The sequence below is a fragment of the Callospermophilus lateralis genome, chromosome 5 (assembly GCF_048772815.1).
Source record: "Callospermophilus lateralis isolate mCalLat2 chromosome 5, mCalLat2.hap1, whole genome shotgun sequence".
Taxonomy (NCBI): Eukaryota; Metazoa; Chordata; class Mammalia; order Rodentia; family Sciuridae; genus Callospermophilus; species Callospermophilus lateralis.
The window spans coordinates 107,075,957-107,102,744 of record NC_135309.1 but is presented as its reverse complement, the minus strand read 5'-3'; the positions used below and the strand labels follow the sequence as shown (position 1 = coordinate 107,102,744).

Genomic DNA, 26,788 nt, shown 5'->3' with positions numbered 1-26,788 from the left:
TTTACTCAGGTGTGTTTTTATTTCTCTTATTTTTGAGAAAATAAGACTCTATGAATTTAAATGAAAATTTTAAATTATTATACAACCACATGTAAGCACTATTTGGAGATGATAAAATGAGCCTCAAGTACCTTTTCAGAGTCAAAGAGCTAAAATGATGGCAGGACACTATGAAAATCCATGTTTTCCAATATGGTAGGATACAGGTTTAGATCTCTTAAATTCTGCAAGGGTATAATTTGCAAGTAACTATTCCCTGAAAAAAAATTAGTCTGAATTGACCACATTTAGTGAAGGCCATTTTTCAGGGCGCTTGTCAGGGTTCCCCCTGTGAGCATGGCCACGTTCTTCCTTCAGCAGCTCACACAGGGGAAGTCTCCTTTCTGAGGTTGCGGAGCTTTCTCTGACTGATCTGGGTCTTCACAGTGGCACAACATAATAATTTCTCTGATCAGCATGTCACCACTCAATGAACTCAGGACTTAGGGAGAAGACTTGGTGTTAGCACAGCGTCAACCAAAGTTAGATGCCTGACATCTCAGAAAAGCCAACCGTTCACTTGAAGCAGGCCCCTTAGACCTGAAGAAGTCTGAAAAGGAGGTTACTCAGCCAACAGGGACTGGCTGAGGGGCTGGAAGGTCCGACGGCTGATTGTCCTCTTGTTTAATAGCAATGTATGGGACTTCTTGTCCCTGGGGGTATGGCAGAGCAGAGTATCCAGTGTATAAGTGGTGACCTGGCCATTTATGTGCAATTTCCCATAGATCTCGTCAAATTTGGCCAGAAGGTTGGGTGCATCATCCTTCACTTTTTCTCTCACCTTGACCAACTGGAAGAAAGAGCAGATCATTACATCTCTACAAGATTTCTTCCTTGTTCTTTTTATTCTCTAAGAAACAAGAAACAGACCTGAGTAAAAATGTAAAGTGCACAATTAAAGTGATAAAAACCAGGATTCTGGGGCACAAAGAGGCATAACAAAGAGTCCACCAGCTACATGCAAAATTCAGAATTCATACTTGAAAACCACAGTTTCTTATAAAAGAGTGTTCAAATGGCATGTATTAAACAGTGTTACACATCAGGGAAGGACATCAAATATCAATGGAATTAACTTTGTTCAGTGTAATGATTAGAGCGGGATGAAGGGTCACACCACATAGGGCTTTACATACAGTCAGTCCATGGTAACTGTTTGAATTTAGTTTAAAAAGCACATCAGACGGTCTAAATGGGACATGATCTGATTTAGGTTTAAAAAGCTGTTCAGAGAATGAATGGGAGGGTACAGGAACATGAAGATAATAGTGGAGGCCACTACAGCAGTCCAGAGAAGAAAAGATGGTGGTTTAGAATAGAGAAAAGATGAAGAAGTCGATATATGTAAAATATATTTTGGAGAGTGAATTTTGGAGGGGAAAATCAAGGTCTGTTTTGGACATGACTGAGACACCTGTGATACACCTATGTGGACTTGGGGAAAGGCAGTTAATATACAGGTCTGGGGTGTAGAGGAGAGGTCTAGGCCAGAGGTATAAACAATAAGTATATAGCATTTAATTTTATAAATAACAGTGAGCTCAAAGTTAGAACGTGAAGCTACTTTCTGAACAAAATCAACATTGTGCCTAGTTTAATTCTTATCAAGATACAGCTTATGTATATTTCTCAGTGAAATTTAAGTGAGTTCAAGATTCCTAACAAATCCTTTGGTCATCTTCTAAATAAAGCATTTTATTTGCCAGCTGCACATTTCTCCAGCCAAACCTTCAGACAAGCAGCCTAAGCTCTTCATAATGGTTCTTGAAAAGAATAGCTTGTTTAGTCCTCACGTTCAAGGTGAAATGATTTAATGTGCAGCATTTGGCTTCTAAAAGGAGCAAACACGCCAAGCTGGAGGAAACTGTGTGTTAACTTCATACACTACATCGGTTGTATCACCACAGAAATATTAAATGGCATCGTGAGTCCCATGCTAAAATTTATGTAGAAAAGAGATTTTATTAATTTCATTTTAAAAAAGAAATCAACAAAAAAATAGCTAATGCTTGAGTCTTTTCGTAACAGCACTGCAGAAAATCAACAATTCTTTTTAATACTTCTGGTGCAATAATAGCAACTTAAGTTTAGTCTTATTGCCACACTTTTTTTTCCCTCCGGTGGTGCTGGGGACTGAACCCAGGGCCTTGTGCATGTCAGGCAAGTACTCTACCAACTGAGCTATATCCCCAGCCCCTTCACACATTTTTAATGGGTATAAATATTAAATACAGCATTTAAAAAATACAGTTGACAATATTACACTCCATATACAATCCCTCATACATGTGTTTAGAACTAACTCAAAATCTACTGGACTTGTTATAAATCAATTCATTTCTCATCAAGCAAATCTCTGAGCAGTCTCACAGTAACCAGGGGTAATACACTGAACTTGAGATTAGTTTTCAAAGTAAAAAAGTCTTATATCAGAATTTTTCCATGTAGGGTTTGTTTGGATGCTCCAGTCATGTAAATGGGTGACTATAGGTCTAAGGAAGGACTAACATCAATGCTGTTGAGAAAACTGATTTGTATCAGTGTTATGCAATCATGTATGCATATGTGCTTGTGAATGTATATATGTACACTTACATACATACACACATGATGGTACACAAAATTTGTTCATATTTCCAGTTCCTCTATTTTTAAAATTTATTCCAGAATGGCTTGGGTGGGCCACAACCTACAGAGCTGGGACCTCAAATACAAAGAAGCTTTAAGTTAACCATATCCAGTTAGTTTCCTGACACTTCCTTTGCCGGCAGGAAGAAGTCTTTGGGCAGAAGTGAGGAATAAGTGGAAAAGGGCTGGGAGGGCAACAGCTTGACAAGGGAGAAAGCAGCCACCTGCCACCTTGGTCAACAGCCTGGGCCAGGACTATTCAGGCAGAGGAAAGAGGAAGAAACAGGGAATAGGGCAGACCAACTAACAGACCATGCTGTTAGTCAAAATAACAATGCCAGTATTATTACTGACAATATGATCATTGTCAATAATTTATGATCTCTTTATAGTTCTCCTCTCCCTTATGTTACATGGCATTAGAGATGTACAAATGACTACATTTCAAATGACCAGCAATAATTCCTCTTTGCATACTTAAGCCTACAATATGGCACAAGGGTTTGTTTCATTTTGCTTTCAATTCCTAGGAATTTCTTTTCCTCTTCATTTTTATTGAACTTTGTTTCTGAATTTTGCAAAGCATTTACTTTGTTCCAAAATCAAACATACAAGGCTCTGGTTGTGGCTCAGTGGTAGAGCTAGAGCGCTTTGTGTGAGGCACTGGGTTTGATCCTCAGCACCACATAAAAATAAATAAATAAAATGAAGGCATGGTGTCCATCTACAACTAGTTTTAAAAAGTCAAATATACAAACAAGGTACATTCAGAAAAGTCACAGTTCTCTCACTTTTTCACAACTGTTTTGATTAAGCTTTGGTTTTTCCATCTGTTGTTTTTCAAAACTCTCAACCTATTCACATATAAATATACAGTTATGTGTCACTTAATGATGGGAATATGTTCTGAGAAATATGTTGTCAGGAAACTTATGTGAACATAAGTGTACTCAGACAAACAAAGATTACCATGTATGTTACTAGGCAATAGAGAGCCCTCCATGCTCCCACCCCTGTATTGGCAGTTAAATCCAGGGCCTCGCACGTGCTGGCCAAGTGCTTTACCACTGAGCTACATCCTCAGCCCTTTTTATTTTGAAACATGGTCTAAGTTGCTGAGGTTGGCCCTGAACTTCCAATTCTCCTGCCTCAGCCTTCCAGGTAGCTAGGATTACAGGTATATACCACTGCACTTGTCTAAGCAATATAATCTTACGAGAGTGCCATCACATAAGCAGTCAGTCACTGATCAAACTGCCATTATGTACTGCCTGCCTGTATGAACACATACACACACACACAATCCCTTCTTAGAGCACACCACACTGATTTGTATCTTGCTTTTTTTACTTAGTAATATATATCCAAGTGGTCCATATATGTAGTGATCCACAGAATTACATGTTGTAGTTATTCCTCATTTCTTTTAGAGCTGCATAGCAGTGCTTCATATGAATACAACCTAATTTGTTCAATTAGTTATCTAAGACAGAAACTGGGTTATTTCCAGTCTCTTGTTATTACAAATCAGCCTGCAACAAACGGCCTTCTACATACAGCTTCTGACATTTTTGTCGGTTTATGTATTCTAAGAAGTGGGAGGCTTGAGTCGAAGGGTAAATTTGTTTATAATTCTACTACATATTGCTGAATGTCTCCCCACGAGGACTATACCAATTGGATTCCCTCCACCCTCATGAGATGATGATTCCTGTTTCCTCAGAGCCTTAATGCTATGGTTTGATGTGGTTTATTTCCCAAAAGTTCATTTGTTAAAAGCTTGGAACCCTGTGTGGCGTGGTTAAGAAGTAGTGGACCTTTAAGAGGTGAAGCTTAGTGGGAGGTCACTGTGGTCTCTGCCCTTGGAAGAGATTCTATGGGACCCTGAGTTGGTTCTTGTAAGAGGATTGGTATAAAAGAATAAGCATGCCCCTCTCCTACTCTGGTTTCTCATCATAGCATGTGACTTCTCCTCCAGTAGGAGTTTCCACCATGATGCCATCTACCATGAGGTAACACAGCCAAGGAGGCCCTTGTCAGAGCCTGTGCCACAGTATTTGAACTTTCAACCTCCAAAACTGTAAACAAAGTAAACACTTTTTCTTTGTAAACAAAGAAATAGCAGCCTGAGGTATTTCATTACAGTAATGGAAAATGGACATTCAAAGAATAAGATGTCAAACTTTTAGATTTCTACTCATCTAAGGTATAAGTAAAACCACAGGTAAGTTTTATTTTGCATTTCCTTTAATATGAGCAAGGTTAAGAATCTTTCCAAATATTTAAAGGTTATTCATAATTCTTTTAAGTGAATTCTGTGCCTATCTCTTACCCATTTTTCTTTAGGGTTGTTGGTCCTTTTCTTACAATGTTTAAAAAGTGTTCTTTATATATTAAGGTTAGTTAGCTCTCTGTATAATTAAAGTTTGAAAGCTTTTCCTTCCAACTTGTTTACCTTTTGACTTTGTTATGGTGTCTCTGTCATACCGAAAAACAAAACAAAAAAATTTTATGCAAATTTATCAATCTTTTCTTTTTTGGTACTAAGGATTGAACCCAGGGCGTAGGGACACTTAACCACTGAGCTATATTGTTTTGTTTTGAGACAAGGTTCTTCCTAAGTTGCTGAAGCTGACCTTGAACTCCTCCTGTCTCAGACTCTGGAGTGCTGGGATTACAGGCATGCACCACCATACCCAGCTCAATCATTTCTTTTATTGATTTGGATTTTGACTAAGAAAGAAAATTTTCCACTGTCAGAATATAAAGTAATTCACTAATGGTTATACTTAGTGATTGCATTATTTCATTTTGAAATTTTCATATCTTATCCATTTGGAATTTATCTTGGTTTGCGGTACAAGAACAAATAAAATTTTTGTATTCCACTGGCTCTCTACTTTTTCTAGTACCACTTCTTAGAAATGTCTATCTATTCTCATTTATCTGAGACACTGGCTTTTGTCTTCATCTGAGTATCCCTGGACTTGCAATGCTATCTCATTAGCTCACCCATTCATGTGCTATTGTCATGGTTTGCATTATAGAAGCTTTAATATCTTTAATATCTGCTCAGCCTTATATTTATTATTGTTCTTTTTCATAGGGTTTTCTTAGCTAGTCTTTCTTGGTTGTAATTGCATCTAAACTTAAACTACAGAAAGAAACAGTGAAATCTTCATTGGGATCATATTATCTCATCACATTAACTTGGGGAGAACTGACTTTATGAGGCTGAATCTTCCTACCTACATGGTAGGACAAATTTTTAGGATGAAAGATACTATACCCTATTGTTTACTATTAGGAATGACCATAGGAAAGGAGATGTTGTGATGCTCAAAAGAATAAGACAATTTCTAGGCTGATACCCTGGAGAGGGGGCAGAGAGTACACCACGCAAGGCTAGATTAAGAGATGCGTACAGTCACCATGGGAATATAGAGAAAGGAGCCAGAGGCTGTCTATGGGGCAGTCATTTTTTTCTGATGATTTCTATTTTCTCCATAAAACAGGAAGCAAGATCATTAACTGAGCATAAGACAAGAGGAGAAAAGTATTGGAAGCTTTAGGGGAAAGGAAAAATGTAAAATTGTCATCCACGTGTAAAAGAAACAAAGCTCATGAAAAGTGCGCACAGAAAAGAATAACATAAACAAAGATGTTTTCCTAGACTATTAGAAGACATATTCTGTCAGAAGAAAACAAATCTTTATATGCAAACAAAAGCTTTACAACAGGAATGACGGAGCTACCATGTTAGACATCTCTTTAAGGAAATGGGTTAAAGAATCAAGAAATCAGGTGAACATTTTTAAGAGTGCTTTTTCACTTTTAAATGATTTCTGCAGCACTTGCACACTCACCACTTCCTCTGAGAACACACGTTTTTTCACAAATATTGATAAATTTCCTTCTGCAGCATTCGTTAGTATATCTATCAGGGTTTCCAACATATTTGACTGGATATGGATAATAATCTGAATAAAAAAAGAAACAAGAAGGCAAAAACAAGCATGAGCAGTATTTCAATAGTGGGAAACGCACCTAGCTACATAAGTTTGCATCAATAGGCACTCACCATATTTTGATGCTAATTCCTAACACATTCAATCACTTGTGCAGGTTCAAAACAGGGCTTATGTTGTAACATGAGAAATTGAGACTGGACATTTAGAAGAGATTTCTGGGCTATAATTTTTGAACAAAAAAACTATCTTTAAGTCGGTGACCCAGTTCATGAAGAGGATGATTCATATTCAGCATCAATTCAAGGTTCCTTACATGATCCTTGCCTAAAGGATAACCCTCCCACCACATGCACTGGCTGACCTTCCAGTTCAGAGAAAAGGAGCCCATCCTCCTACCCTGGCACCGAGCACATGCTCTGCCTACCATGCTCTGCATTTCTCCTTCTACTGGGCATAGACAGCCTCTGGTATCTTTTTGGACACCACTGTTGTCCACAACTAGTAGGAAGTGGAGAAGTAAAAACAAAACAAACGATATTACTAGAGTTGATTAACAGCTGTGAGAGACAGGTAAGGACAGAGAGCTGAAGAGTCTAAATCTGCAAAGTGGGCTACATGCACTGGTAGTGGATCATGTTTTTTGACATCTAATCCTATGTTCTGTTCATTACCACTCAGGAGGAGTGGCCAGGTCCAGTCCTGGATGAGAGAGGCACAACCCTCCTCATCTCTGTAGGTCTGGAGAGGAGAAACCTGGGGCCTCACTGTCAGGTGTCTGAGTTAAAACCGTGACTCATATAATCTGCTATGAGAACTTGGGTAACTGAACTTACCCTTTGACTCGTCATTTCCCTATCTATACTACGGAGGAATACTGTTTTGATAGGCCTCTATAAAATGAGCTAATGAATGTAAAGTGCCTACTGTACCTTAGCTAAAATTAAATTAAAACCTGCCCATCTCACTATCTTTGATTTCTCTCTACTAACCTCATTTCAACTCCAGGAAAAGCTACCGATGATCCACCTATAGCACCTCTCCCACACTCTACTGGATTTCTTTCCTTCCTGATGCTCTGAACTATTGGATGGCTTTGGCTTTAGGGGAAGAGTTTCTTGTTAATTCCAACAATTCTACTCCTATCCCATCATCTAAGCACCTCAAGTCTTATCTTTAACCATGAAGAAGTCACTTACATTTAAATTTGTGCAAGTTATGTTCTCTGGATTCATGATTTGAGAAAAAATGGATGCAGCTTTTGCTACCTGGTTCTGAAGGAAAACAAACAAACAAACAAAGTAAATATTACCCCAAATCATGAGTTATTATTCTATCACAAAGATCATTAATGGAAGGCAGAATATGACTATTCACAAAGCCCCAGAGTATTCAGTAATCAAAAATAAATACTGCATAAAATGTGTCATCCAATAGCATATAATTCTATGCTTTAACAACCTGCCTAAGTCAGATTTTTTAAGATAGCAGCATTAGGTTAGAATTTTCTCTTGTCCCACTGGAATTAGCTTTTAAGTAAAACAAGAATGAGAAACACAAACACAAATCCTATCTCTGACATAAAAACTTCAAACCAGAGAAGAGGTGGAAACACTTGAGAACCCTGGAGAGGGAGCCTGGGAAGGTTTTTAAAGGATCTCACAAGGCCAACCTGAAGTGCACAACCTAAAATCATGTTTACAGTAAAGTCAACACAGTTCTAAACTAATGAGGGAAATGTTCTGGGTCCTTGTAGTGGCAGGTGAGCCAAGTCAAGGATTTCCACAGATAAGCCATGTTTGCAGGAAGCAGTGTGTGACTATGGCAGCAGCACAAAAGAGACAGTCGTTGAAAACCACCACAATGCCTATTCTCATTGGCCAGGGAGAAGTAAACCTATACATACTTATAGGCAGAACTTTACATGTTATATAACATTAATAACATACATGTTATTAATTACTTTACCTAAACAAAAAGCCTGCTAGTCTAGAATAGGGTTCAGGTGCCTGTTTTTTTGCCTCTCTCTTAAATGAACTTCCTGCAAATGGCTGTTCTAAGAGAAATTTGTATTTTTCAGTGATGAATAATCAAAAAAGATGCAGCACATGAACTCCACAGAGACATTTTTAAAAAATGTTTTTAGTTGTAGGTGGACACAATACCTTTATTTTGTTTATGTGTGAGGCAAGCGCTCCACCACTGAGCCACAACCCCAGCCCACACTGTGTTTTCATTAAAGAAAGGAACACAGTAAAACAAAGATAAGAAAATAACTGATGAGATGAGGAAATTCCAATACAAAATACTCCCAAGGATTTCAAGGACACAAATGAGAAAATGAACAAGATCACATCAATCATAAGTGGAAAAAAATCAGGCAGACCTCAGATTTCTCCATGGCAATATTCCAAACCAGAAGACAAAAAGAGCAATGCCTAAAAGCAAGTGTCAACTCAAAAATTTAAACCTGGCCAAACTGTAAAGTACAAAAACAAAAGGCAAATAAAATAATTTTAAGGAAAGAGCTCAAGAGAATATTACTCCTCTGAAAATATAGAAGAAAACATTTGAGCCAACAAAAAGAAGACTGGAAGAATAATAGCAAAGCAACTAGCAAGGAACTTATTTAACTACATATAGAGGGTCAAGGCAAATGTAGGGAATATGGTTACAGAACAGACAGCAAATGTCATACACCTGGACAACAGGGCAATGGCAATACCAACAAAAAGAAGAAAAGGGAAAATGAAGATTAAAAAGTAAAGTATGCCATTTTCTTCTTTTTTATTACCTGTGGATTAAATATTTAAGAGAAAAGTGAACACTATAAAAGATAATGTATCAACTAAAATTAGATGGTAGTGAAGGACGAAAATAAGAGGAGAAAAAGAAAATATGCTAATTTCACCATCACTTATAGTGGGGAATTAATAGGTATTATCAAAGGAACTAGAGAATTAAGAAAATTCAATAAAGTTATAGCTTTAAAGTAATTACTAGAGCAAAAATACAAAAAACAGAGAAACAACCATATGGGATATTTTAAGTTAAAAAAATTTAAAGCATCAAATAAAGTAAGACCTAAGATCATCTATATGTCATATAAATATAAGTGGGTTAGGAAAGACCAGCAAATATTATAAAGTTGAAATTTATGCAATGTACAAGAGATTACACCTAAAACAAAACAATTCAGAAAGAGTGGAAATCAAAGAATGGGAAAATGTGTATATCAGGCATATGTAAACCTAGTCAAAATAAAGAGAAATCCAAACAAGGGAAGAGATTAATATTGTACAAAGTTGAATTCAGGGCAAAAGCATTAAATACAACCAAGAAAGGCACTATATGAAAGTGAGCGATTCAAAAATATGATGACAGTGGTGTTCATCTGTATTCTAAACAATGTAACTTACACAGACATAAAGGAAAAAAAGAGCTAAAAAAAGAAATGAAATTATGTGCCTTAAACAATTCCCATGGACAAAGAGGGAACCAGTGGATGCCTATTAAGTGAAGGACAGTCTTTGTCCTTCAGTGATTTGTTTCCAGCAGCATATGGAAATGGAGCACCAGATATTCTGATTTCTAATTAGAAGTAAATAAGAGTTCTCAGCTGGATAAATAACCTGGTTTGGGTAGCACCAGCTGGATAAATAACCTGGTTTGGGTAGTATTTCTCTGCCATAAAATATCCTTAACTACATAGTAAACATACAAAATATTTTGTATTTTTAAGGCCTTGGAATAGGCGGGGCTCTTTAAGAGTGGCTAGTTCACCAGTGTTTCTCATTAGCTAGGATGAAAGTTATTAGAAACTTTCGATTTAAAGAAATTCAAAGCTGGGCCGGGGTTATGGCTCAGTGGTAGAGCGCTTACCTAGCATGCTTGAGGCACTGGGTTCATTCCCCAGCATCACATAAAAAATAAAAATAAATAAAATAAAGGTATTGTGCACATGTACAACTAAAAAAAAAAATATTAAAAAAAGAAATTCAAAGCTAAAGATATATATGTACATATACTTTTGTATGTATATACATAACATATACATATATATCTTTGCATGCAGTTTGTCAGGTTATATAGATTTTTATTAAGGATTTAAAAATGAACACACCATATAGGACTGAAGTATCTAATTTGATTAAAATTTTGTATATCACCAAATTTTTAAAAAATTAACAGTCAAATGCTAAATAACATAAAGTTGGTTGCTATTACATCTTAAAAATTGAGTATACACACACACAATTACCTATTTATATGTGTTCATTTGTTATTCTCAAAAATAATGTATGACTATGATGTAGTGAAAATAGATTTTACCAGCCATGGTTTCGTTACTTTATAGTCAACTAAGTTTGTTCTTAATATTGGGAAGCATAAAGTATTTTGTAGAAGGGCCAAATCACAGAATAAAGGATAAAGTGAATTCGCCAACATTCCTAATACACAATGTTTATGCTTTCTTTAAAATTACTAAAAGATCAAAATCTCAGAAGTAGTTTGCTGCTAATATATACATATATTGTATAAAAATGTATATTCTGGTTTTCTTAAAACCCTTGTTGACTTTTCTACAGTGAATATTTTTATAAACTTGATTTAATAAAAATGTTAATTTTGGAAGTGAAGTTTTATAAAAACTTTTTTCAGTCAAACAGCAATGACTTTATTTATAGACAGTAATAACAATCACACAAAAAGCCATACATCTTAATGCCTTTGTTCTGTTATTCTAAGAGTAATGTTTACTGTATGCTTTAACATTTTTTCTGCCGGTAACATGAATGTAATTTTAAGAACAGCAGGATGAGTTCTTTTTAAAAAGATACTTTGGACCACAGTTTTTTATCCAATATTGTTAAAACAATAACTTTAGTAGTTTCTTTCAAAGTTTAACATGCCCAACATGTCATCTTAAATCATTCTGAAATTTGCAGATTTCTTTAAAGGAAAATTGTTGTAGAGGTCATCTTGATGAAATTGTATTCTGAAGTTTTGTGAATGAGTTAAATATTAATAGTCTCATGTGTTTTACAAATAAGCTTTTTCATAAGGAAAATATTTGGGATTTGCTTTTCTCTGGGAGCTCAAGTATAAAAATAATTGTTTAAAATTGCCCCTTCTTTTATCACTGGGTTGGAAATAGGGATAAACCCTGTACTCTTATTTTAAATAATTTGTCAGGATAACTGTATTAATATTGATACCCAAATTTCACAATACCACTTAGGAAAGCTTTTTCTTTAAACAAATTACAGTTTATGTTGTTCAGAGTCTTATTTGAGATGTGTTGCTTTATTTTTCAATTAAAAATGGTTTTCTCCTTAAAAAAGGAGTGGATATTCCAAGGTTCCAGATCTTTGTCCTTCACCGACTCTGAGGTATGACTCCGGGAGGTGTCCTCTCTGGGTTTCAGATGCATTCATTTATCTGATGTGAGGGGAATGGGGGGTTGAGAATGGATGCAAAGCCTCAAACTAATAATAGTAATTGGGTCTAACTATGAAATCCCATTCTAGCAATGGGCTGTGGCAGGAGTCCTCATTCATCTAAGGTGAATTCAGCTTTGGAGAGCATTAAATTAAACTGCTCTCTCAGAGAGCATTACATAATAAACTGACCATTTGCAATCTTCATTTTAATTAACTAAGAAAATTCTCTCCAGAGTCTGGCATTCCTCTCTGGTTCTCCACAGGATCTTGGCCAACACATTCTAAATAGAAATGCATGTTAGGTCCTCAACTATAAATAAAAACATACTTTACAGGCATAGGTATAGATTGCCATGGCAACAAAGGCATTGTTTTCTTTACAGAAACTTTTTCTTTACTTCACAGTCAGAAGGGTAAAAAATTAATTAAAATAAAAAATAAATGAAAGCAGGGAAGTCTTGCCCACTCCCAATTTACTTATGTGCACCCCAAATCTTACCTGGTTCAGAGCTAACGCCACTGCAAAGCAGGAGGCTCTCCTGGAAAGAACGTCTCCTTTGATTAGGGCTTCTTCTCTTAATGTAGTACAGATTTTAAAAGACTCTGGGCTATTCTGTGAGGAGACAGGATTGCTTAATAAATGTCATGAACTTTTAACTTTAAAACTAATTAATGTGCTTAGCATTTCAGATATTCTTTTGTATTTCCTAGAGCCTACCTCAAGTCAATTAAAAAGCTAAGCTCCTCATGCAGCAAATAATGGTCTTTGCAAACAGAACAGGTTACCTACATGTTCGCCACTCAAATCTAGCTTTACTTTACTTTTCAAGCTGTTTGTCAACTTCTGACTTGGGGCATCCAGGTCTCTTTTATCTGGGCAAGTTAGTTTCCAGACAGCCTGCTACTCTACTAAATTGTATAGTAATTCTCAGTAACACTAGGAAACTTTTCTGGGAGGATTTCCAATCTGAAAATATCTATATAAGCTTAAATATTTAAAAACATCAACACTAATATGAAGATAAATTATAAAAGAATCTCCTGAAAACAGAAACCTTAAAAAAATTCAAGAATGAGAGTGACACACAAACCAGCAAGACAACAATGGTGAACCAAATCCCTTTCCACCCCGTGTCACGCTGCAGGTAGATAAAGCTTTCGAGAATAGCACCAGCTGTGCGTGTGTTCTCTGTCATGCCATGACTTACCTTCCAATCCTCAAACAAGTCTGCATTTGATGAGAGGGCAGTTCTCAGAACTGACCTGGAATCTGCACTGCCTGACCAGCTCAGTTTTCCAACTTGTCTCTATTAAGTGAAACAAGTTATTCTTGGACACAATGCAGGAGAAAAGTCTTCTTGCTCTTCTTATGCATAAGAATTGAATTCTACCTCAGCATACACACAGGAAAGTGTCTTTAAATTGGCCAGAAAATTGACTAACTGATACTCCAGTGTTGTTTTGTTGGCCTTCTGCTCCAGAAGGATCATAGGATGGTGTGGTTGGGAAGAATGTGATCTAACCCAGGTGTCAGCAAATGATAGCCCTTGGGTTATATCCAATCTACAGCAAAGAATGATCTTTATGTTGTTAAAGGCTTATAAAAATAAAAAACAAAGAATATGTGACAGAAATTATATGTGGCAGAAACTGTATGTTCCTCAAAGCCTCAAATACTTACTATTTGGCCTTTTACAGAAAAAGCTTGCTGACTGCTGAATCCAACCCGCTCTCATTTTATAAGTGAGGTACATGCATGCTCAGTTCACAGACAAGTCAGCTGATACAAAACTGAGACTAGACTCCACGTTTCTCAATTTCCCATTTGGTCTCATTTCCACTGTTAACCCACCTGCCTCTCTGTTTTGGAAAGCTGGTACTGCTATATTAGGGAGCTTTTCAAAGGCTCACGTTCTTCAGCCTTGCTTGGTGTTCTTTTGTTTTCAGTATAAAATGATTCTGTTATCCAAATATCCAAAGATTAAATGGCATGAATGACTAAAGTAATGTACTGAGGCTTGGTCATTTCACTATTTCAGTTATCAATCACTGAACAAATACTGAAGGAATAGTTTTCATGTATAAGAAACAATCCTGGTACAGTAATGACATAAGGACTTATAAGCCAGGGCCCCTGTCCTTAGAAAGCCTTCTGAATGCCATAAACATTTATTAAAGCCCTGTCAGGTATCAGGTACTATGTCAGATGCTGGGATACAAAGAAGCCTCAGGGATCTCCTGCTCAGTGAGGAGAAAGAAATCTGGGCAAAGTTAAGTACAAGTATGTGATATAAATAGAGCACAATTAGGGGATGTTTGGAGGAGATGTCACTTTAGTACTGGCAATCACAAAAACTTCACAGATGAGAGCAAGGTAGTTCTGGAGTTTGACACAGAAGGATGCTCTGATTTCAGAGAAAATGGCAACAGGAAAAACAGATCTAGTAGAGTCCAGCATATGAGACAACTCTAGAGCAGAGCTTGACCCTGACACAGTCTCTTGTTCTCACTATCTGCACAATCTTCAGAGAAGAGTAAAAGATAATTAATTGCTTTTCCCATAATCCAACTGTCAGACAAGACTAACTTGAGTTTTCTAAAAATGAATACATTTAAAATTGAAATATTCCCACCAGATGGAAAACAGACTTCAGAGAAACTGAACTTTATTTGTAGAGAATAAAAATAAGCCCCCTTTCAAACACTACCCACAATGCCCTGAAAGTTAAAAGGAAATAGTCTTACCAGTTTGTAGCAAATTGCAAACGCAAGGACATAGGTGTCTTTGGTGAACTTCACATCTTGGTTTTTCATCTCTATCAACACTTCCAAGGCATCTGCCAAAAAGTGAGGAGTGGCCAGCAGTGTTAAATCCATCTACTGGTGGTGCCCAAAGCTCTAACTTATTCAGCACTATCTACTGAATTCAGGAGAATAAAAGCTGTTCTAAAGTCATTCAGCAATTAGCTAAATGTCAAATTAAATTATCAGGTCACGTAGGAAGAACTAAAATTTTAAAAGCTGCCACAATTTTAGCATCAGCAAAATCTGAAATGTTTCATTGAATGAATAACATGCAATGCAATGTTTTCAAATTTAAATAATGAGGTCTCCATAATTTAGCCCCTCATAAGGCTTGTTTTTGCATGGTCCATTCCCCCCCGCCCCCCCCCCCCCCCCCCCGTTAATTGCTACGTTACCAAAAACAGCAGAATTTTTCAACAACAGGTGGTAGTACTTACTTTTATATTTGCCTTTGATAAATAACATATCCATCAAAATATTGAATGATGTGGAGTCTGAGAAGAAACCATGTAAATGCTAATGAAGGAAAACAATACAGTTTGGTAAAAAGTTAAAACTATTAAGGAGGCATTTATACTGTATCTTCTCTATCCAAGTCTTATTCTTGCTGCATCTGGCCTCCTGAGGTCTCTAATAATCTGAAATACCAAATATTTATTTTTTGAAAAAAGTTTAAGCTGCTTGCCCACTGTGTTGCCTTTGGGAATATGTACACTGAACAAGAGGCAAGAGCTCTCTGGGTTTCATAAATACAGTGAAGAACATCTGTATGAAACATGGCTCTGAAGAAACAAACCAGTTAACCCCAGTAGGGTGGTCTTAGAACCTAGGTACCAACTATTAATATAATACAATAGCTATGAATATACTTGGGAAGCAAGACAGAAGGGTCTCACACAGCCATGGTCCTCAATTCACAAATGGATAACTTTTTGAAAACAATTCACTAAATTAGTGGCTCTCAACATTTATTTCTCAACACTTTTTCATCTTGTATCTGTTTATTGTAATTGACTAAAATTGCATATATTTTTGCATATATTCCTGTGGACATGTGGCTTTGAAATATGCATACATTGTGGAACGGCCAAGTCAAGCTAAATAACATGTGCCTTGCTTCACATACTTAAAATTTTCTGTGTGGTGAGAACACTTAAAATCTATTCTCTTTGCAATTTGTAAGACTATAATATACTGTTATTAACTATTGTAATCATGTTATACAATATAGATCTATTCCTTCTGACTGAAACTGTGCATTATCCTTGAACCAATATGTCCCTGACATTTTCCCCAAATGAATGCCATGATAATGTGACAGGTGATATTCAAATTATGTCATTAAATGCATTGCTCAAGTTTGTTCTTTTTTGAGAACCTATCCTGTTCTAGATGCTGAGAAAAGACAAATGCTAAATAATATGCATACCCTGTCCTAAACTCTACTTGGGTTTATAATTTACTAAAGCTCAATTCTGGTGGAGGAGAAAATGAACAAGTGAATACAAATGAAGAAGAAAACTATAATTTCAGACATCAATAAAGGCTAAAGAGATAGGAGAGGTGTGAAAAGCAGAGAGGGAAGACTTCTGAGAAGACAGCTCAGTGAAAAATTAGGTCTTATGCACTTATTCTTTTTTATTTAATATTTTATTAGTTGTTGATGGACCTTTATTTATTTATATGTGGTGCTGAGAATTGATCCCAGTGCCTCACACATGCTAGGCAAGCACTCCACCACTGAGCCACAACCCCAGCCCTCACTAATTCTTAATTCTGTTCATTCTACTCCAAAAAACTTACTTACATAGGAATTTTTCATAAATGATTTTTAAAAAACCTTTTTCTTTTTCACCATCATATTCACAACTTTATTACAGTGAAACATTTGTCTTCCAGTAATTACAACAATAAAACATGCTTATTTAAAAAGTCAAACAATACAAAATTATATGAAATGAAGTGAGAATTTTTAATAATTCTAATATCAAAGATATACAGTATAGTTTCCTGAGTTTCAACAGCCACATAGTAATTAATATATATATATATATATATATATATATATATATATATATTTTTTTTTTTTTTTTCTTCTTTTAAGGAAAAATAAAATAAGATCAAACTATTGGTACTGTTCTGAATCTACCTTTTGTCTGCTTACTTATATTTTATGGTCATCTGTCCAACATACAGGTGTCCTTAAGGCAGGACAAGCCTAGGGTTAAGAGTTCCACCACATACAGAACACTTTATATGAGAAAGAGAAAGAGGCAAAAGGACAAAGTAATTTGTTATAGAGGTTACTAAATATACTAAAATGTACACAGTGGCCAGTCCCAGCCCCCAAATTCAACAAATATTTCTGACCAAGGATGAATTTATAATGTCTCCAAGCCTCAGTCTCCTCATCATCTTATCAGATTCACTGTGGAAAACAATGAAATGAAATGTGTAAAGTGCAAAAATACAATGTTGAGGATGCAGCAAATATTAAATAAATAATTGCAAAAATAACTATTATTTTTATTTTTAGGAAAAGAAAATCATAATATGTGAAAACATTTTGAAATGGGACAATAACAGGGCCCAGAGGAGCACACCTGTAATCCCAGCAACTTGGGAGGCTCAGGCAGGAGGATCTCCAAGTTCAAGACCAGCCTCAGCAACTCAATGAGGCCCAAAGCAACTTAGAGAGACCTTGCCTCAAAATAAAATTAAAAAAGGTTGGGGACATGGCTCAGTGGTAAAGGGTTCAATTCTCAGTACCAAAAAAAAAAAACCCAAGTGGATAAGAACTTTACAAATGTAGTCTTCCATCAGAAATAAAAAACAAACAAACAAAAAAGAGAGCACAGGTAAAAGATAAGAAAGGGATCATATAATGGCACCTTTTCTTAAGTCATCCTTCCCTGAAAGTTCCTGAAAAAAAGAGGTCAGCATATTCTCAAAATGTGGCACATACTGCTGCAAAGGCACAGAGACTTATACTACTTGGTATAAACCAACCCCAAGGAAACTTTTAAAATGCAGAGAATTGAATTATTCATTCAGTGTAGTGGCCCCTTTGTTTGAAAATCTAACCCAGGAATAATGTGTATTGAAAAGATGTCTTTTCTGATAATGACAAAATATACCCCTTGAGGAAATCATATTGGCAGGCAAATTAATCAGGAAAAAATAACCTGGTCTTTGATGAGCTCCACTGCAGACTCCTCAAGATCCAACTCATAACACAGCCTCATGAAAACAGGTCCAAACTTATATTCCCCCAAAGTGACATTTCTGTTCTCTGTATGGTACCTGGTAATCAAAATGATTCAATAAGTCAAAAGGTGGGACACAGTAAAAAGGACAGATAACAGCATGGTATGCACTCTGCTAGGTGCTAAGGACACAATAAGGAATGAGATACTCCAATCTGGAAAGAGAAAAGTGGAGATTTGAACAAAATCAGAGAATCCTGGAGTACAGAAATATGTCAGGCATTTTAAACAGACTCTATTGGAGGCCAACAAACACTGTGCAATAAAAGCAAGAGGAGAAAATGTACATTGCGATCATTCTCTAAATTAAATATCAATGGAATTGATCTGAGAATAAGGCTAAGTTAGGAAACAGCAGGGATCTGTCTCCTCAGAACTGGCCCCACCTACAAGAAAAGAAAGGTAAGGAGCAGGGTTGATGGTCTGGGCTCCTCCAAGCTGGCTTCATGCCCATACAGGACAGCAGACAACTGACACATTTCACAATTTATGGCGATCTCTGCTTTTATAAGCTCACAAAAAAAGTAGGCATATGTGAACCATGACCACCTAGTATAAATTAAATGCACTTATATAATTTGTAAGTCTTGGGAAAAGGTGAATTTCAAGGACAGCAATGTATTTTATGTAGCTTGAGAGTTCTATAGGTGGCCAGTCTGAAACTGCAAAACTGTGAATCAATAGTACAAGTTACTTACAATAACCCACCCTTCCTGCTGTAGACACTGAGGATAATCTGGTGAACATGTCAATGATTTTCATGATGTGAATGATTTTAAAATAAGGAGAAAAGCTCTGACTTTACAAAAGAGAATATTTTTTACCTATGCTGAAATAACTCAGGCAAGTAGGAGAGGCATTATGGCTGGTCTATTCTAAACTTATGTACTGCCCAGGGACTATGTACTTTTGAAGATACACTTTATAATCCAACTTCAGAAGTTATAAATTATTCACTGCTTCATTATAACTCTTTTGAATTAAGTTATGAAAAAACAAGAGCAAGTAGTGATTAAGGAATTTAGACTCCAATTCCAAAATGCTGGTTCAAATTCCAGCTCTTCTACTTACAAATTATGTAACCATGAGCAAATCAACAAAACCCTTCAGTGCCTCAGTTTCCTCATCTATAAAATGGAGAGAACTCAACTCAAAATATTCTGTGAAGATTAAATGAGATAAGACTTGCTTATAGGACACAGGAAGTCCTTAGTATGTTAGCTCTTATACAACACACGGCATGCTGAGAAACACCTCTAAAATCTGTACTTCAGTACGGACTCATATGAAACTTGTGCCAGATTAAAAACAACATAAAGCAAAAACAAATGTTTTCCTTAGCTGACATTTACATTCAAAATGAAATTCAAGACAATAAAAGTGCTAGAAAGTCACTGAGATAATGAACTGCCACTGACAAGAAATATTCAAGTAAGAGGATGTAAAATTCCTCCACAAACCAAATTTCAGCATTTGGACAAGACTATAAGGGGATTAAGTTACTCCCCATTTGTGGTTTTATTAAAAGATAAAAAACATAAAATTTATTTATGTTTCAGCTCATGACCACCTTTCCCATCTTCCCACTTGTCCAGCTATCTACAGAGGGAAAGGCCAACTAGGTAGAACTATTTGCATCAATAAAGAACTGAGAGTCATACTTTGAATGTTTATGATAAAAATAAGAGTGGAAAGAGTGTTCAGAATTTTTAACCCATTTTGCTACTCTTACGAACATCTGTTGGCTTTAGGTAGTAAAAGGAGGAGTGAGAGGGGAAACTGCAGAAGGTCTCCAATCATTAAACACCATGAAATTTGAGTATGCAACTGTAAATCAGCCTAGGCCTTTCGTAAAAACATTATGACATTTTATATTGACAAACTTTAACAAGTCCCTACTGTCTGCTGTGGTTTGGATTTAGTTTGTTCCCCAGGGGTCTGTGTGGTAGAAGCTTGCTCTCAGGATGACAACAATGAGGTATATGTATTATTTTAGAGGTGGGGGCCTAATGGAAGGTCCTTAAGTCAACTGAGAATGCTGCAAGGAATTAAGTGGTTCTTGACCTGTTGATAGTTCTTGAGAGACAGTAGTTACAAAAGGCCAAGAGTGGCTCCACCTATTCTCTGGCTTCCCACATACAGATGTGATCACATGGTTCTCATATTCTCCCACTGCTGCCATCAACTACATGGCACCATCAAGAGAAATGAGGTAATGCCAGTGCCATGAGCTAAATAAAACACTTTTTTCATAAGTAACCTGTCTCTAGTGTTTTATTATAGCGATGGAAAACTGCCTAATACACCCTCTGATCTCCCTCACCCCCAAAAAGAAACAAAGAATTAGTTTTATGCAGAATTGCTTATCAGGGCTTTATGTATACTGGTGAAAAACTAGAAACAATTTATATGTCCAACATATAGAGGGGACATAGTTATTTAAGGTAGTTAATTTATAATGGAGTATTATATTGTCATCAAAAGGTGTAAGGTTTCCTGGGTGCTGGGCAATATGGCACACAACCACAATCCCAGCAATTTGGGAGGGTGAGGCAGGAGGATTCCAAGTTCAAAGCCAGCCTCAGCAACCTAGCAAGAGAGATCCAGTCTTCACAAAAAGGTAGGTGACAGCAGTTGAGAATGTACTCAATGGCAAAGCACCCCTGGGTTCAATCCCTAGTACCACCACCACAAAATATATATATAGATATATATAAGATGCTTTCTGAGTATGTGTTAATAAAGGAAAATTATGCTATAATATTATTTAGAAAACAAAATATCATTACATATATAATAATAATTATATCTATATAAAATAAAACTTACCAAAACCATAACTCTTTGTATAGAAAAAAAAATCTGTATAAAAATACTCCCAGTAGCTTCTTAGATTAATAGATGGTGGTCATCAGTTTCTTCCCTCCCTGTATGTGCATGCTGCTCCATCCATCCAGAGGGGGGATCCATTTCCCCTCACTTTGACTTTGTGAGCCAGTGCCACTCAAATTAGATTAAAGATTGGTGAGGCATTTCAGGAGAGCACATGTGGCCACGTGGAAGTAGCAGAAATTCAAGTGAAGCCTTCTTGGACCCTCCAGCACCTTCTAACATGGGAAGCTCTACTAATAAATCAGAAAGGTCAAACAGGTCTAAGGAAAAAGCAGAACAGCTAGGAGTCCACTGAACTGATCGAAGAAAAAAACACTGAAGCCTGCACTGATATCAGTACTAGGGAGTAAGCAAGCACTGGGATTTCTTATTCCATCCGGGAAATGAGGGAAATCAGACTAAGGGAAAAATGCTCCAAAATATTTGTCCTGTATGGGGGTCAATTAGATAGAAGACACAGGAAGAGAAATAATTTTGTGTATGTTAAGAGGGTAGGGAAGTGGAATCAGTGATTAGATTGATGATTTCTTTGTCCATGAATTACTGTAGCCTGTCCTCAGCCCCTGGCATGTAGTACAAACCCAGTAAGTGTTCATTCAATGAATAAATGTCAGTGTCCGGGGTTTAAGGCAAGGCATTTGGACAAGATTTGGAAAGAATCAATGTAGAGGTGATAGCTGAAATCTTAGAGGTGGGTGAAGTTGCTCTGGGAAAGGAACAGAATAAGAAGAAAGAAAGGCTGGAGGAATTCTAAAGAAATGCCTCACCTGTACATGACATTTTTAGCCAGCTCCACATCATCCCGGGTCTGACACAAATGAAGCAAAATTCTCAACTCGTCCTTTAAGATGAGTTTGTTCTGGGTCAATTTCTCTTCCAAGTTTCTAAAATAGGTTTCTAGAAGAAAGCACAGGATGTGGCCATCACTCAGGCTAAGACTGTAAGGGGGTTGACCTCAGGGAAAAGGGGAAGCGTACTGCAAAGGGGCATTGAAAGGGGTTGCTGGGCATACAGCCCCTCACTGACTGATTCCTCTAGAACACCGAGTGTCATGTGTCCCTAAAGCAAACCTGTGACATAGGGTTACTGGCCCACGCCCCACTCAAAACTTTCTACAACAGAACTTCTATTAGTGGGAGTACACAGAAAGGCATTTTTGATTCCCTGGGAGATTCTCAGGTATGCCAACTTTTGAGAACTACTGTCCCAGAGTCTTACCCAAATAACTTAATCTATAGGAAGCTTACGAGAAGAAAACATAATCAGATACCCAAATCATCAATTAGCAGGGCACCAAACAGGAAAATGAAATTGTGATCTGAACATGGGTTTATCCATGATGTTGACTTCATGTTTCTTTTATCTGGCTCATTTTCACTTTTCTTTCATTCCTCTTGGTTTCTCTTTACTCAGTTCTTAGAAAGCATGCCACAGTACTATATAACTTTTTTAAAAAGTCCACTAGTGAGCATTTAGTGACAGAAGCACTTCAAGGTCACCACAGTCTAGCTTTGTCCCTTATCTTTGTGTCTAATCAACTATAGGAACAAACACCAAAAGGAAGCACTGCTTCTTGGCATTAGGAAGGGGCTACATTATCACTAAATGTGGGGTGGGATGCAAGGCAGGAACCAAGCAAGCATCTGCTTTCCAGGGCTGTTCTCACATTGGAAGCTGCCAAGAAATATCTACAATTTGTTCCAAGGCCCAGAGCTTTGATGGAATGCTGCTGGAAGTGGCACAATATATATTAAAACACAAAAACTAGAAGTTGATTTACAAGAAGACACACTTGGTTTGACATAATGCAAAGGATCTTCTAATCTATTTGTAGAGCCATACAGTGGTTAAAGGTTTTAGAGCCCAGAACCTGGGCTCTGCCATTTGCATGCTCTGGAGGAGACCTTTGTACAGAGACTATATTACTTGTATATAAAGTGAGATCTCATGGGCTACACGGTATGTCTGAAAACACTTAACACCATATAATAGCTGCTAGTAAGCAGTAACATTACTGACCTCATTTTCACTCTGCCTCCTGTTAGATCTAAGAGGATTTAATCTATTAAATATTTCTAAGCAATTTCCAATATGAAAGATCTCAAAAGGATAGTTTTACATGTTGAACCTCCTAATCCCTCTTAACAAATCTTAAGAATCCACAATGTCAAAACATGTATGTTGTCTATTAAAAACAAATCAATCAGCATTTAATGGCTTATCATATATTTATATTCAGAGTCATCCTTTGAGAATGGTTCCTGCACTCAAAGAGCTTAAAGCCTATTCAGGAAGGCAAAATATATTTATACAAAGCTATCTGAAAACAATGATGGAAAAGGGACATGTGAAGGACTATAAACACAATAGGACAGAGGAGTCCTATTATGAGAGCTATAATGACTCAGTGTGGCAGGACAGACCAGATTTGGTGGAACTAGACAGATACCAGTAGGGACTGAGTAGAGCTGGAGAAACAAAGCAGGGGGTCATTCTGGGTACAGGAATCAGCAAGAGTAACAGAACAGAATTGGGGGTAAAAGCATTATGGGAAGAAGAGCAATGACCAGATGAATAAGAAGCTACACTGGACACCAGAGAGGGTCGGGTTCATTATGGCAGGGATAGAAGCCGTCGGGTAAGGAGGCATATGATATGGTATACAACATAGTGCAGTTGTGGGTTCTCAAAATGGAAGAACTGCTGACAGAAGTTTAAAAATGCCAATTTGACAATGGAGTATGTTGGCACTAATTAGATTATCTTTCAGGACATGTGAACCACTGTCAGTTTTATAAAAGTCTATAACAATTGGAAACAACAACTAGATAATGATATGGGGCCCTGACTATAAACCTCAAATAGGTCAAAAATACCTGGGGCAAAAAGAAGTCTAGATTATTCAGTATAATGAACTGGAGATAAAAACATTATATCGCACTTCTTAAGTCTTATTTTTGTATTACATACAAAATTGGGTGGTGTTACATAGCAGTATCACTAGTGAAGCAGTGGGGGATGACTGATTTCTAAAGGAACAGCTGGGAAGGAATGAAAGCAAGAAGTGTTACTTGGGTGCTCACAATCATTTCCCAGTGAGAAGGAGAGCTGGGATTATAGCTGGAAAAGTCAATAGAGACAAATTAGAGTTATTACAAAAGAGGAATGTCTTGGAAATATTCATAAAGGAGTTTGAAGTACCAGGATAAACTCTCTGTTGGAGGGAAGAACAAAATTTCTCAAATGTTGAAAGGAAATAAACCTAAGATAGTGGTATTCTTGTGTTTTTAGCTTTTGTTACCAGTAATTGAACTCAGTGCTTAACCACTGAGTCACATCCCCAGCCATTTCTTTTTATTTTTTTAGAAACAGGTCTCACTGAGTTGCTTAGTGCCTCACTGTTGCTGAGGCTGACTTTTAACTCAGAATTGTCCTGCTTCATCCTCCCAAGCTGCTGGGATTACAGGCATGTGCCACTGCACCCAGCATGTTTTTAGCTTTTTAACAAAAAAATTTTCAGCTCACCCAAAAGTAGAGAAAAATTACCATCATCTAACCTCAATAATTATCAATATGCTACAATTTTTTTCCCTCTACACTGCCCCCAAACACACTGGACTTTTTAAACTCCAGGTTTTATACAAATTCCTCCTGTTTTTTAAAAAACCCTTGATCCTACTGACTTAAAAAATCTCAAAATGAGCTAGACTCAATGAATGGTGCATACCTGTAAACCCAGTAACCTGGAAGGCTGAGGCAGGAGGATCACAAGTTCAAGGCCAGCCTCAGCAAACTGGCAAGGCCCTAAGCAACTTAGTGAGACCCCGTCTCAAAATAAAAAGTAAAAAGGGCTGGGGATGTGGCTCAGTGGTTAAGCATCCCTGAGTTTAATTCCCAGTATCAAAAACAAAACAACAAGAAAATCAAAATGCATCATCACATATAGCACTATTTTATTTCATTCACATGTCTATGTGATTAAATATATTTTTCACTGAAAGCTACATAAAAGTTTGAAAGCCGGTCATCTGGAGTCCTTATATATATGTGTGTATATGCATGTGGCACCTTTCTATTTGCATCTCTTCTTGGATTCTGGGACAAGAGGTAAGAGGAAAGTCGTAGACAAGAGGAAAGCCGTAGACTTTGTAGTAGTAGAGTGTGAAATGAAAGGTGAATCTAAGGGTAATCTAGGAAGCTAAGAAGAAATGTTATCAACTTTTTCTATGAGACTGAAGGTCACCAAAGCAAAGAATGAATAGAGACAAAGAGGAAACTGAAATGACAGATAAAAGAATTAACAAAATAAATTCTATTTACCTTTGGTGTCAGGAAGATTATATGCAATAGCCAACTTCTTATGTTGAAATTCTTTTAATTTCATTATATTATCTGTAAGTAGATATCTTTTAGCTAAAAATTAGGGGAAAAAAAGTTACATCATTTTTACTGCTTTACACTTAGCAAATAACATAAGTAGAGTCTGAGCTAATGATCTGATCTTATTGTTATCTATTATGACATAAACTTGGTAGGGAAAAATATCTCGAAACAACCAGCAAATGAAAGTATTCAGTAAAATAAATTTTGTTTGTGTGTAAAAGGAGCTAGTTATTAACTGTATATGAGGACTGGTTGACAGGAAGCTGAGATTTGAAGGACAAAATAGTTGTTTGCAGTGTGGTTTAAGGGTAATAGACATTTTTTTTAAGCTGTCATTTAAATGTAAAACAAGCATATCGTGTTTTGGTTTATCTGGGAGCATATAGTAGAGTGGAAAAAGCTATTATACAACCACTGAAACTTCTAGTTTTGTCCTTTGTGAAATAAAAGGATCATGGCCTTTCAGATCTGGACTCTATCCTCAAGATAAATCATCACAACAGCTTAGTAATTTGAGAAATATCCATACTTCGGAATTCTCGGCTGTGCACGATATAAAATGGATGAAGTATGGCAAAGCACCCAATAAAAGAATTCTGTGTACTGCCAATATTTATGAAAAGTCAGTCCATGGCATGATTGGGAGGTCTCCACTGTTAACCTAGTTCAAATCTTGCCTCTACCAGTTCCCTGTGACCTTGGGCAAATGACTTTAACATTATAGTGTTTCCTCCTCTGTAAACAGAGGTTTTCTCCCACTCTGAGGAGGTAAACCTTTCCCATTAGGTGTTTGGAGGAAAGGAGTTATTACATGTAAAATGCATTAGAAAAATGCCTGACACAAAGTGCTACACATGTTTATCATCACTCACTAGCATTCTCAGGTTTAACCATTGGTAAGGTGGTAAGGATAATCTTGAGAACAAGGAAACCCTTTCAAGGTCTTTTTATTTGTAGCAGCAGAGCTGAGAGTCCAAACTGAGATCTTCCCTCCTAAACCCTGCCCAAAGGGTGAGGAGTGTCCCGGGAGAGCAAGTCGCCCCTTGCAGTCCTCCTTCCGTTTCCACGCATTGGGGGCTTTCACGAACCCCAGGGGTCATTGCCATACCCACGTGCGACAGGAGGGCAAGGGCGCGCTCCAGGCCGATGAGTGATTCTCCAACGAGAGGCCTGCCAAGGCTTAACACTCCCTTCCTTTCCATCCCCTCCCCTCCTTCCAAGGCCTGATGCCGCGGATACCTCCGAGTGGGCACCGGCAGCAGTTGGAGCCTGCGGCTTCCACCCCGGGATAAAAAGAAGTCCGTGTCGTTTGCTGCAGAGCTCGTTCCAAGGACCGAAATGCAGCCATATTGTCCCGGGCCGC

The 26,788-nt window shown here is 37.1% G+C and overlaps 1 protein-coding gene across 2 annotated transcripts; it reads right to left on the bottom strand.

Annotated features, from left to right (window-relative positions):
* Ptcd2 (pentatricopeptide repeat domain 2) lies at nucleotides 1-26,788 on the bottom strand. Of its 2 annotated transcripts, XM_076857132.1 has the most exons (10): nucleotides 26,665-26,788; nucleotides 25,363-25,455; nucleotides 21,810-21,939; nucleotides 18,070-18,187; nucleotides 15,322-15,400; nucleotides 14,825-14,916; nucleotides 12,579-12,692; nucleotides 7,835-7,909; nucleotides 6,534-6,647; nucleotides 1-829 (listed from the first exon to the last, which is right to left on the bottom strand). In XM_076857132.1, the coding sequence occupies exons 1-10, from the start codon at nucleotides 26,771-26,773 to the stop codon at nucleotides 602-604; spliced, it is 1,152 nt and encodes a 383-aa protein (XP_076713247.1). In that variant the 5' UTR covers nucleotides 26,774-26,788; the 3' UTR covers nucleotides 1-601. The 2 variants fall into 2 exon arrangements, with proteins under 2 accessions (XP_076713247.1, XP_076713249.1); XM_076857134.1 differs by lacking the exons at nucleotides 21,810-21,939; nucleotides 25,363-25,455; nucleotides 26,665-26,788 and adding an exon at nucleotides 20,980-21,756.